The following is a 13,349-nucleotide window of genomic DNA, read 5'->3' as shown; positions in this document are numbered from 1 at the left end:
CCAGCTGCGCTCTGCTCCCGCCCATCGGTCCTGCCAGGCAGCTGGGAAAGGTTCCTTGGCTGCCAGACCCACAGCACCTTCCAGCAGTGGCATGGCAACCTGGTTGGCTAACCTTATAAGCTTTTAGAACCTTTGAAAAGTATTTCATAAATATTGACTTGTTGGGAATTCAAGAGCCTTCATTGCAAGCCAAGTTTAGACCTTTCTTGTCTCTGCCTTTCCATAGCATGTCAATGTATAACAAGAAGATGTATACCTTTAGCTACAAAAGATTCAGTATTCCCTATCTTTAAGTTCAATGCAGCATTGCATTAGTATACTACAGACTGTGAAGTGAAATTCTCCTCTTTTGCTACAACTTTTCTTGTACTATTCAAAAATGAGGGGGAAAAAAATAGTTGTGTGGGAGATCAGAAGGACCGCATCAAGACAGTAATACCTTTGTACACACACACCACCACATATCACAAAACACGCAAAAAGGGGTTTTTTACATTTTTCTTTGAATATCTAATCTGATACTGGGTATTTGGGTGTACTGTAGACTTTTGTTCAGTGCCTTATCTAAGCACACACAGCTGTATTTACCTGTGAGTGTCTCTACAGCTGCATACGCTGTTGAGGCAGAGCACTCACTGCATGTGCCAGGTCTGTCCTTCATCACATTTGAAAACTTTCACTGTAATATCTTGTAAAGAGTAAGCCATTTTCACAGTAAATCTAAAAAGCTTTGAATGCAAGTAGCTTTTGTTGTGCTAAAAAAAAGGCAACTAATTACATTAAATAGTGTGGGAAAAAAAAATCTTTGGCTTTCTAGAATTTTATGCAAAGATGGCAAGGCATGCTGAGACTGAGCACTGCAGCTGAGCACTGGGCTGGGCAGGCACAGCCCCTTTACCGCGTGCAAAGCTCTCTTCTCACGTACACTTTCAGTCACTGTTTCTTCACTTATACAATGAGCCAAAGACACATCATCTTCTCATCCATCGAAGGCACTTCTATAATTGTAACCTTTCCAAAAGTATTAATCTGCATTTGTGCAGTAAGCAAAAAGAAGAAAAATAAGCCCACCCCAACAGGCAAGATGCAGGTAGACTATTGAGTTTTTCTAAGGAGCCCAAAGGAATTAGTTGTCTGAGTGCTGCTAAATGCAATAAAGTTTTAGCATTTCTGTTGCAACTTGATGCACCTTTCAGAACAAAAATATGAATAAAATCACTTTTTGAATGTTGCATCTCAGCATTTTAAATGGCTTCAAATTGAGGGAAGTCATTTATATAAGTACTTGGGGGGGTGAGCAAATCAATTCCAGACTAAGTTTTTTTGGTTTTCTGTTTGTTCATTTTTTAATTGGCCTACACTTGTGCAGATCTCTTGCCAATTCCTCCAGTGGGAATGAATTAATCTAATTTTTAATGGTTGCTATTGAATATTATTTTTACCTCTAGGTAACAACTTAAATTCAAATAGATAAATGAATTGAATAAAATAAATAAAATAAAAAATCAACTAGATTTGATAAATGAGTCCCAACACTTTTCATAACAAAGAATTAAGAAACTCATTAACTTTTAATAGCTGGATTAAAGAACTCAGTGCATAGGAGGGTGGTAAGTATTCCTGATCATTCACATAAAATAAATTTCATTAAAAGACTGGGGGAGGAAAAAAACAACAACAAAAAACCCCACAAAAACACACACACAAAAAAAAAACAAAAACCAAAACAAAACCAAACAAAAAAACCCACCAAAACTTTATCAACACTGACAGACAAAATACTATTTGTGACATATACTATTACCACTTTGGGAAAAATACCCAATATCTCTTTTTCTACATAAAGGCCTGATCAAAAAGGAAGATAGTCTTGTCTTCATTACAGTTTAGATATTCCTGAATTTCAGAATATTCTGTATTGAATTATGTGAGTTGCTTCATCATAATTTTTTTCCATATGTAACAGAAGTACAAGGGGAAAAAACCCACAAACATTCCTATTTATTTCTATTTTTAGAGATAAACGAATGTCTGAGGATATCCACCAGCAGATATTTTACAAATGACAATTTTAATTCAAGTTCCTGCTCATCACCAAGTGAGTGAGTTCTCAGTTCTGACAGCAAGCTACTTTTACTGCCATAGCTCAGCGCTATTTTTCAGTATTTTTATTTATTCAGAGTCAATGATACCACTGGGTCAAATTTTGATAATAATATTTTACTACAAAAGCAACAAGAGCAGCAGCTGGCCTCGATAAGCGAGGGAGCACAGATCAGAAAATGAGAATAAGCTGCTCTTCAGGGACGCAACAGAGCAGCTGGATTTACATGCTAACTAAATGGAGAGTAAATAAAAAGGCAATGTAGTAAACTAGTCACCTTTCTATTTTAAAAGAAACTTCAAAATATTTAAAATGCGTGAACTGTAATGTCAGCCACTTTGAAGGAGTTGTGGAACTACCTGGCTCCTTTCTGGTCAGTTAATCAGAAGAATGTGACCTAGAAGTACCCTACTGTAGGAGCCGGCACTAAATATCAAGCCCCCTAATTGACTTCTGTTCTGATTCAGCAAGAATGGTTACAACACAGTTCAACCTTTGTTGCCATTACATTAAAAGTGGCAAAGCTCCAATGAACATGGTGGGATTTGAGTATTTACTTGTCAGTTCTGGTGACACTGTAGGTTTGGAGGAAAGCCAGTGATTTTGCAACTATTGATCATGCCGGCAAAAAGGTAAACCATGAAAGCTGATGGTTGCCTTTTAGATATTAAAACCACATGCTTTTTATGAAAAATCTAATCTCTAACAAACTGTAGCAATTATTACGTAAACAGCATGGGCTATCTTATTGGGCACACACATTGCCATATGAAAACAACTTTGAACTTAACCCTTTCATAGGGAAACATTTCCTTCCAGGTTTATCATCCAGTTGAAGAAACTTGGCTTCCACCTAAGGAAATGTATTTTCTTAGATGGAATTATCTGAAGGAGAAAGGAATCATAGATCAGTTAACTACAAATTACTACAAAAATGGCCTGTTAATGTTTTCCTGATCAGTTTATTCCCTGATGAGAGATGCTTCTAACATTCCCCTGGAAGCAGCATTATAAAGAAGAAAATTTGTGGGTTTGGCACCGTATTAAAAATATATGGTAAAAAAAAATCAGATTCTAGAACCAATATTGATTGCATTAGCAACCATTTGCCTGAGAATACGTTATTCAGCATAACTGAATGAACTTCAAAAAATACCAGTTTGGCAGTAGAAATGGATTGTTAATTGTGCAGGTTTAGACTAGGAGACAGACCAGAGTTCTACAGTATACTGAAATAGTGACAGTGTTTTATCAGTCCTGAGGATCTCTGCAGAAATTTAAAGGTCCACAGAGCAATGAAAGTGGGAATAATGAGGGAGACAGCTTCTCCCTTCGTCAACTAAAGATGTGTCTCACCCATGCTTGCCTACCAAAGGTTTCACTCTTAACCATTCCAGTAAGCATCACCAAGTAAGTGAAACTGCCTGTGCCTTGACATAGGGCATAGAAGTGCAGCTGAGAGGCCAGAAGAGGGAGAAAAGTAAAGGAGAACTCTGCATCAGCCACCAGAGACACCACCTATGTCTTTATAAATGGCACTGTCAGAGAAACAAGTGCATCCATTTTGTAATCCTTGTGTCAAAGGATTTTGTAAGGCCTTGTGTTAAAGACTACACCAAGCAAACTTGAAGGAGTTCATCAGAACATTAGCAAAAAAAAAAAAAAAAAAAAAAAAAAAAAGAGGTGCATGGAGAATGTCAAGTCACAGAAAAATTAAGTGGTAGGACATTAGAGTAAGATATGAAAATGCAGAGGACTACTTGAGCATGTACATGGCAGCATTTCAGGGGGAAAAAAGATCAATAATGACAGAAATGGGCATGGAAGACTCACCAGAACTGTTGATTTACAGCAAGAAGTGCAGGAACAGTGACAAAAAACACACAGGCTAAATGAAGGTATCTTTTTCTACTTGTTAATTCAACTGATTAACTCAGCATCTCTTATCACTGCAACTTCTGCAGCCTGTTCAACTGGTCTTTGAAATTAAAAACATCTGAAGCCATGGAATATGTTTGTGGATAAGGCATAGCATGGCAACACTGCAATTTGTCATCAGATTTTGTCAATGTTTCTCTCATAAGTTTATCATCTAAATCTGACACTTATTAAATTTGTCATTGTAAAGGTTTCATCTGGTTTTGGATGTCTGTCTTTTGAATTTTCACAAACTGACTTAGAATGAAATATAAAAAAATTATTCTACCTCAGAGACATTCTAAGCATCACTTCAGAAAGGGTAGCTAAAACAACTGCTCAGTAGTCTGAAATGAAAATATTTAACTGTTCAAAAACAAAAAATGCTGAGGAAAGTACAAACATCTTTAAGAAACTTAGTGTATATTCTCAGTGGAATGTTTTGAATTCAGATCACCTCTTTTTAAACAGACCTCTAAAAACCGAAGAGGTTTACAGATTGAAAATTACTTGAGGCACGTAAGTTCCAATAACAAAGAAATAATAAAAAATAAGACTACTCAAGAGTTCAGAGAATTTACTGATACGAAATAATGAGAAGTTATAAAATAATTTATCACATAGAAGCAGTCAGTCAAGACATCAATTGACTCTTCTCACAAAAACCCACAAAGTCACATGATAAATTAAAAAGATAAAAAGGTCAAGCATAGTATTACAAAATAAAAAAACCAAAAAAAATCTCACAAACAATAAACCACTAACAAACCTACTGTTTGGAACTTACTGTTCCAAAGCTTGAAATGCAGTTAGATATTTCTATCAACAAAAATAGGGAAGCTACGCAAAAGCACTAAGATGTAAAAACTCTTTGAATAATAAAAATATATTAAGAAACTTCAACATGCTTCAGTAGCATCACTCCTGGCCATTGTCTACCACAGAAGATTTTAATATTCCTGTGAAGCGTCTGGAATCAACGATGGCAGAATGACAGAATACAAGACTAAAAAGATCAAGTTCATTTATGTATCATGGTGTGTATATACACACACACACACACACCCCCCATATATATACACATACCATATATACAAAATCCACATCCGTGGTCAAAACTAATAGCAAACGACAATGACTAATAGCAAATGAGGGGATTAAAAATATCCAGTTTCCTAAAAGGACAGTTCTGTTTCATACCCATTATACCCTGTGAAAAGGCTGTAATTGTTCCCTAGAAACAAAAGGGATACATTGTGATGCTTTAAGTGTCCCAGGCATTTTGCTATTATTGAAGCATTCCAACTATGCTCCACAATGTCTCATCTAATAGCACTCTCAGGCCACCTCTACTGATTTCCCACAGAAGCAGCAAATGACATCACAGGAAACTTAAGTTTATCAAATCAGTTTCTCTAAAGACTTAGAAAACTTCAAAATTAAAACCACATTAGCATTTTGGGCATTTAGACCATACTTTTTCCACAAAGTGCAGTGAAAATGTTGAATTTTACATTATGTTTTGTGTCTGTATTCCTTTAATAACATTTCGTAAGTAAGCAAGCATGGTAGACAACAGAAGCTCTCTTTTCTCAGCATTGGTCTGGAAGTGAAAATATATAGCTCCAGAAAATAATTTATACTCAAATTGCACAAATCACTATTCAAAAGCTTAAATTGTCCCATCCCTTCCTGGACCATAAAGGGAAGTAGGAACAGGTAAAACTCCTCTTTAAACCTTTTCTTAGTTTGTGCACATTACGAACAGGGAAGCACTGCTCAATCAATACTTATTTCTTTTAAAAGGCAAATATAGAGAAAAAAGATTGAAAACAGAAGAGAAAAACATCATGATTTACATTCCTACACATTGGCCAATGTCCCTCATTATGTGGGGAGAGGACACATGTTCAGCAAAGTGGGCAAAACTATTTATCCTTTCCATATTTCTTCATTCCTAGAGCAAGAGCAATTTGTTTTTGCAGATATGGTCTACTCTCAGAGCAGGCTGTAAGCCACCACAGCCTAGCCACCACTTCCTCTCATTCTACCTCATAAGCAGGTGGAAGACATAGAACTCATCTTGTACTACAACTACAGAAACCTGGGAGATTTTGCATAGAAGAAAAATAGACTGGGGGAAAGAAAAAAAAAAAGAGTACAGAGAGCAGAACAACTGGATGTAAGCTGAATGCGTAATACAAAACAGTATCTTAACCCACTTGCTTCCAACTTGATTAAAGAAAGACTCCTTACAGTACCATTTCACATAAATCAGGGCAATGATTTAAACTACAATCCAAAATAATATTCTGCTCCTCTAAAGTTAAAGAATTATTATTTATTTTGCTTACAAAGACAAAGAAATGTGGTTTGGTGAGGGGTTTTTTGTGTTTGTGTTTGTTTTGGTTTTGTTGGTTTGGGGTCTGTTTTGCTTTATTTTGTCCCCTATAGCAAATACACAGATTTACTTAAGTATATATATGCAGAAAAATTGCAAAAATGTCATTTATGGTCATTCTTACTGATACACGATCCACCATATGTGTCCACAGATCTTTACAGAAGAACAGGAAGACAAGCTCCTGCCTCCTGGGGTGCCAGCTATCCAATTAAAATAAAAACTACAAAAGTGATTAAGACAGAAGGTGAAAAAGAAAGGAAAAAGCAGTAGGAATGGTTCATACCACAAAAGATAGCTCTCTTGTGAATAACAGTGTGTGTTTTTTTCACTCTATGAATTTATATGCAATTGCTTCAAAATATTCAATATTTCATATAATCTTAACTACTTATTTTCTTTAGAATATTCATAGGAGATTCTATGAAAAACCTGTATCCATAAAAGGATTTTAATGAAAAATACTAGAGTCCAGACTTGAAGGATAGCGTGGAAAATCTCCAATACAGGAAAGCAACTGAGAAAATGAAGTTCACTGAACACAGCCAAAGTCAGTAACTTCCATCCTGAGGGTTTCATAGAAGAATGAGGCAGCCAAATAGCACAATGAGCCAAAAGCCAAGTAGGAAGTCACGAAGTAACACAAACAGGGACAAAGATAGAAACAAGCTGATACAGTTTTGAAAGGAACAAATAGCTAGAACCAAAATCTTGAAGCAGCAGCTAGGTAAAGCACAATGCATAAAGTCATGATGCAAATTCAAGCAGTGGGAGAGAGATTAGCTCTGCATCAGCTTTTGCAGAGATTGTAGACAGTAATGTTGAAAAGAAAATAACCCAATAGAGGAGGCTGCAGTAGCTTATGTGAGGCAGATGCATCATAGCTTCATAAGCTATTGTGATATAATTCAGGAAAGGAATGTTTTGAAAAGTGGGGATAATTAATTAGAAAGTGTGCCAATGCAGACTAATAGGCTATCCAGAAACTATGCGTTCCATATGGCTTTTCTCTTCCAAATATATTGAAACAACAGGAATTCAAAAGTATTAATAGAGAAGGAAATATGAAGGGGGGAAGGCAGAATGTGGGGTAGTAGTCATCCTTGTCAGTAGTCCTCCCCCATCAGCACTAAACAATATGTAGAATAAGAAAGATTTGTTAAGAACGTGCACAGAGGAAAGTGAAAAAATGACACCACAAAAATGAAAAGTTCACTTCTACCAACTGAATAGGTACAATGAAGGGAGGAGGACAAATGATGAGAGCTGACATTTGGCATTAAGCAGTGGGAGACACAGACTATGTTAGAGAGAAAGAATTAATGATACAGTACTGAGCAGAAAGGAAAGAGGTCCAATTTGGAGTCATCTGAGGGAGACCAAATGGTAGCTGAAGTTAAAAGAGGCCTTAAGGTCCCAAAGTGCAGAAAAAGAATAGGAGAAATGCAAAATGACAATGACCAGGGAAGAAATTAACAGAATACAGCAGCTGATTTTAAAAAAAGAGGGGAAAAAATGGCCCTTAGATGTAAGAAGTAGAGGGACATCAATCATCTTTTTGAGAATACTGTGAGTGAACAGAAACCATGGAAACCAAAGAGATGAAAGAAGAATCTGAGGCAACACAAACAAACATGCTTTAGAAGCTGAGAGAAAAGTATGAAAATTGGCATAGATAGAAAGAACCACAAGGATGATAGAAGATATGCTGTACAGCAGGTGTTACATATGAGCAGGCTACAATTAAAACGAGAGCAATTCCTTGTTGTATAAGACATTGATGAAAAATTTGGTTTGATCTATATAACAGTTCTCTCCTGCTTTTGAACATTTCAATTCAGTAGCAATAAAATTCCCTATGAATTCTAAGTGAAATTCTAATGGTGCTTAAAAATAGTAGTTTCACAAGTATGTATGTTACAATAAACAAAAATAAACCTTAATTATAACCAGCGAGTTTTACATCCTAATTAAAAACGGTATTTTAACAATAAAAATTACTTACCACCTGAATTAGCTCTGCCACAATTGTCTAATCTTCCTAAACACTCTTTGTGTGCTCCAGCTCCACATTTAGAACATAAATAGCCTTGATAAAACGTTCCCCTATAAAATAAAATTAGGTAGTAATACATTAGAGGTGATAAATTCCAGCATAAAGGCAGTAATAGACATGGCAGAAGGTATCAGAAGTCATTTGCTTTTCTGCATGGTAGTCCCTAAAGGCTCAGGTGACAACTGACAAGTAGCTCATCAGCTTTTCATCACTATTAGTCACTTTAAAATCACAACCAGACTTTTCTTCTGGACTACTTGTAGAGCAACAATCTCCATTTCAATTTAGCCCAAAACAACTTTGGCAGAGTAAACTTGAAATTGTACCATTATGTATCTATTCTACTCTAGATCTACACTTTCTTTTATCTCGGTGGCAATATGCTTATGCACTTCAAGAGTTTTAAGTTTGTGTGTATATACATATATTTATTATTTTTTAAGCATTAAGGAGCTTATAGGCTACATTGCAAATATTTCTGACTTTAAATTTGTTCAGATAGATAGACAGGCATATATCCAGGTACACGACTTATTACTCAGAGTTGCTAGATAAGAAGTCACTTTCTTTACTCCAAATGTTCTCCAGTTCCCCTAAGTGAACTGGAATCTAAACTTGAGTCTGATGAAATTGATTGTCAGATTTTTGCATGGCTTTTCTTTAGGTATAATTCACTGAGTGGCTAACAGGCTAACATTTTTACATGTACCTCTGACCAATTACATGGGTTCCATTTACTGAGGTGTCTGCTTAATCTTCACATGAGACTTGTCCGTCTCCCAAGATTATACCAACCATTTTGGAGTGATTAGGTATCCTATTTTAAAACAACACCTTCAGCTTCAAAGGAAAATCAGGTGTCTTACATGGAACACAGGACTCAATAAATTAAGCCTTAATGAAATGTACAGCTATCTACTAAAGAAGTTTCTAAACAGTTTGTGATGAAATATATTTCTAATTACATTCATCAGCTCAGTATTTCATAATATCAGAATACAAAAAGACATTTAATAGAAAGTATAAAAATAATTTAATGTAGTTTTCCATTTTTATATTTTTTCCTTATTGTTAAACAGGAATGCAACATTCTTTACATGAAAGTATAGGACATAGCATTATCCTTCACTACAGATGCTTCTAAGACTAGGATTTTATCCCCACTTCAAGACCAGGTGTCTTGTCCCATTCAGGGATTGGGTTTGGTTTTTTCCAAGTATTTACATGTTAGCTTAAAATGACAATTCGCTTTAAAAAGTGATTTAGACACTTTATGGAGCTAAGTTCAGTAGGATTTTAATACAATTTAGATATCCAGGGACATGTCTATATACCACAAGATAGCACTTGGAGACACCCAAGCTATCTTAGAGCAAAACAGCATAGCTATACAGAACAATGCAGCATTGCAGCATCCTGAAAGCAAGACACCCATTTCTCAGCAACAGTAGTCAGTGGAGAAGGAGACACAATGACTCAATTATACTGCTTCAAATTCAGAAATTAGCCCTGCCACCTTTAAGTTCAGGATGTCTGCATCACTCTTCATAGTTACTTAGACCTTACTACAGGAAAAACTTTTACTTAGGGGGGGAAATCTCTGAAAATCCAGATCAGTAAAACTGTTCAGAAAGAAGTTTCCAAGAGACAAAATTAATTACAGGGAGAAACTTACCTGAGGTTATTTTATGCCATACCTGTACTTAACAAAGGCATTACCCATATTTCAAATGCTCTCATCAGCTGTAAGAAACACTGGGACCTGAACTGGCCAAAGTTCAAAGCTTTTGCATCTTCAACTTACACTACAAAATTTAGGTTCAAGATGAAACTCTGTATCCTTGGATATTCCATATTTAAGAGAAAAAAAGCTACAAAAACAAAACAAAAAAACAAAAAACAAAACAAAAACAAAAAACCACAAAAAAAAAACCAAAAAAAACCAAAAAAAACCACCCACCAAACAAGGAAGCTCCTAGAATACATTCAAATAATGAATGAGAAACTACACATGTATGCTGTGTATGTTTCAGAGGAAAGAGGTAGAAGATATGGGCTATTTTACTTAAGTCAGCTGTACGAATCCTTATTCATTAAAGCATCACTTGTGTGCTAGCGTTTCTTATCTAGCTTTCTCTTTGCAATATCTGTCTTCCATTTGTCTACATACTATGGTTCAAAAATGCCTGTTAATGCCTCACAGTTATTTTTTTGTCTCACAAAGCCATCTCCCCACATCACACATCCACGAGCATCGTCATCATCTGATTTGCTGAAAAAAATATTTTCTTGTGACTGGTTGTCTACAGAATGGGACCGATTGGACACTCAGTTTAGTCAAAATGGTTTTCAATTACTCTTACTTGAAAGCTCCTGTATTAAATAAAGCAACTCTCATTAAAAAATCATGATAAAGCACGCTTCTGATAAATGCGGAACACCTTGAGGTTCTGGGCTCCTAGCAGCACTCTTGTTAATTTTTGGAAATCTGCTTGCTAACACAATGAGAAGTACTATGTATAACTTCATTGCCTGTCTGTCTTGGACAGGTAACTAGCTATGTATTTCCACATATTCCTTTAACTCAGATAATTCACATGGGGGAAAAGAATACCCTTAAAGGTCTTACCTCAGAAGCATTTGGCAGACCTTGCAAGAGGTCACCCGACTGAAGGTATGCATTTTGAACTCATGAAAGCTCGTATCCGCATAGTCTGGACGTATATTTGACCTAAAAAAAAATTGAAACTCTTTAAACTGATGAAATCCAGAACATAATGAAACATTATCAGTGGGGAATGTGAACCCACAAAGTAGTTACATTTACACTGATGTTTTTCACTGGAGCGAACCAGAAACATCAGCTTTTACACATGCCTTGAAACAAAATCTGAATTACATTATGAAGACCTAGTCCTTAAAATAGACTCTATAACTACCTTAATTGCCACAATAGATATAAAACCACAAATGAAAACAAACATCTGGTTTTTATTACTGTTCAATGACAATTTTATGGACCTAAAGAACACTCACTTTTTCATTCTCATTATGTGGATGTTATACGGAAAAACAGTTCACACTGAGAACCAACGCCTTTGAAAACAGTAGCAGCAAATTTGAGTCTGTTAGGTCACAATTATGCAGCAACACACTGGATAATGTAAATTACTTCAAAAGTAAACAGATTATTTTCTGGAGTTTAGCTGGTCTTTCTTAAATGAGTTGTCCAGTGCCTACAGCTGCTACTACATACCCTTAATTGAACAAATAAAACAGATCATTTATTCTGCTAAGATACAAACACACAATTGGCAGACTTACTTGCAAAGATATTTTTTTTTCCTGTAATTTTCCCTACTTCAAAGACAAGGGGGGAAAACAGGAATTTTCAATTGATTTTTTTTTATTATTCACTAGGATCCTTAAATTACCTCAACACTGTCAAAACACTGAAATGCTTGGGGTTTAAATTCAACTAGACAGTATCAGAAAAAAAAATACACATTCTAAGCATTAATGTATTCCTAAGTATTATTTATATTTGAATGCTTATTTTTACATAGATTCCTAGTATTTTTCTAGCAAAACCACAGGAATGCATGATGTATAGCATTTAAAAAAGGAAAAAAATCCTAAGGGTGAAAATGTAAGAAACTACAAACTCAAATTAAAGACTAGAAGATTTTCCAATGCAAAAAAATTGCCATTTCATGCTTTAAAGTTGGAAATACTTAATAATCAAGTTTTATTTTTATGTATAAATAACTAGCTTCTAGACTAAAATACAGACCAGTCACAAAGTGCAATGAAACTTAAGTATAGGTAAACATGTAAGCATCTGTCTCTCCAGGACTGAAGGAAAAGGCTTATGAAAAAAACATTTGGAGTCTGTTTAAATACCTAGTGTCAGAAAGGTCAGTCTTCTAACCTGCCTCCTGAAAATGAAGATGCTGAAAATGAAACTGTGCTCAAGAAGCAAATGGGATTTTGCTTTTGTGTATGAGAATAACCTCACCCTCAGTAATGTTTTAACTAGCTCACTAGTATCTCTCTCTCTACTCAGATATGCAAGATGTCAACACCACAGCTCCTTGTAACTAAACCAGCAATGAATGCTATATATTAACAGCAGGAAAGTACAGGTATCAGGATACAATAATCTCAAAAAAGTACTTTTTATAAACCAGGCGATCAGTGTATTAATTTAGAGCTGTCAATTCTACAGAGCACAGCCTGTATTTCACAACATGTTTGCCAAGGGACTGCTAAAACAGACACAGTTAAATACGAACAACTCTGAAAACTCCCTAGAAAATTTTTAAGTACTTAAACTCCCAACTGAAGTTATGCTTTGTTGTTGTTGTTTGGTTCAGTCTAGCATAGCTTACAAAACCATCAGTCTAATGTGTAGACTCATCAGATTTGAGAGCATATCAAATTAATCCTAAGAACTTGACCATTTTTCAAGAAAAAAAAATGTTTTCATTAGAGCAGTATCACTCTTCAAAAATAAAAAGTATAGTGGATGAAAAGAAAAAATACAACCTCACACAAATAGTTATATAACACAAGCATATGACTATTTAACTTCCTTTTATATGTAAATATTCTCTTCCATTCTTCTCATAGGTTATCCTTCACAATGACTGAAACACATGAACTCCTGAAAATAAACCTCCTATGAACAGAATGGACGTGACACAATGTGTTCATTCTTTATATTAAATGTAGTACTTGAGTTTCTTAAAAGCAAAAATTATTCTTGAGAGGGGAAAAAAATCAGGGTCCAAAAATGGCAAGAACGAAGCTCACAGAAATACTCAAAACATTTTTTCCCTATTTTGCCCCCACACCCACATCAACAAAAA

At 35.4% G+C, this 13,349-nt stretch overlaps 1 protein-coding gene across 2 annotated transcripts in view; it reads right to left on the bottom strand.

Annotated features, from left to right (window-relative positions):
• VAV3 (vav guanine nucleotide exchange factor 3) overlaps positions 1-13,349 on the bottom strand; it is a 158,667-nt gene that overhangs the window by 51,737 nt on the left and 93,581 nt on the right. For both annotated transcript variants that reach the window (XM_030455485.1, XM_030455486.1), the window contains exons 16-17: positions 11,108-11,209; positions 8,428-8,528 (exon numbers count right to left, since the gene is read on the bottom strand). In XM_030455485.1, coding sequence (XP_030311345.1) covers positions 8,428-8,528; positions 11,108-11,209 — 203 coding nt within the window. The remainder of the gene's footprint in view (positions 1-8,427; positions 8,529-11,107; positions 11,210-13,349) is intronic.

Source organism: Calypte anna, chromosome 8 (assembly GCF_003957555.1).
Source record: "Calypte anna isolate BGI_N300 chromosome 8, bCalAnn1_v1.p, whole genome shotgun sequence".
NCBI classification, from domain to species: domain Eukaryota; kingdom Metazoa; phylum Chordata; class Aves; order Apodiformes; family Trochilidae; genus Calypte; species Calypte anna.
This window is presented reverse-complemented; position numbering and strand designations above follow the sequence as displayed.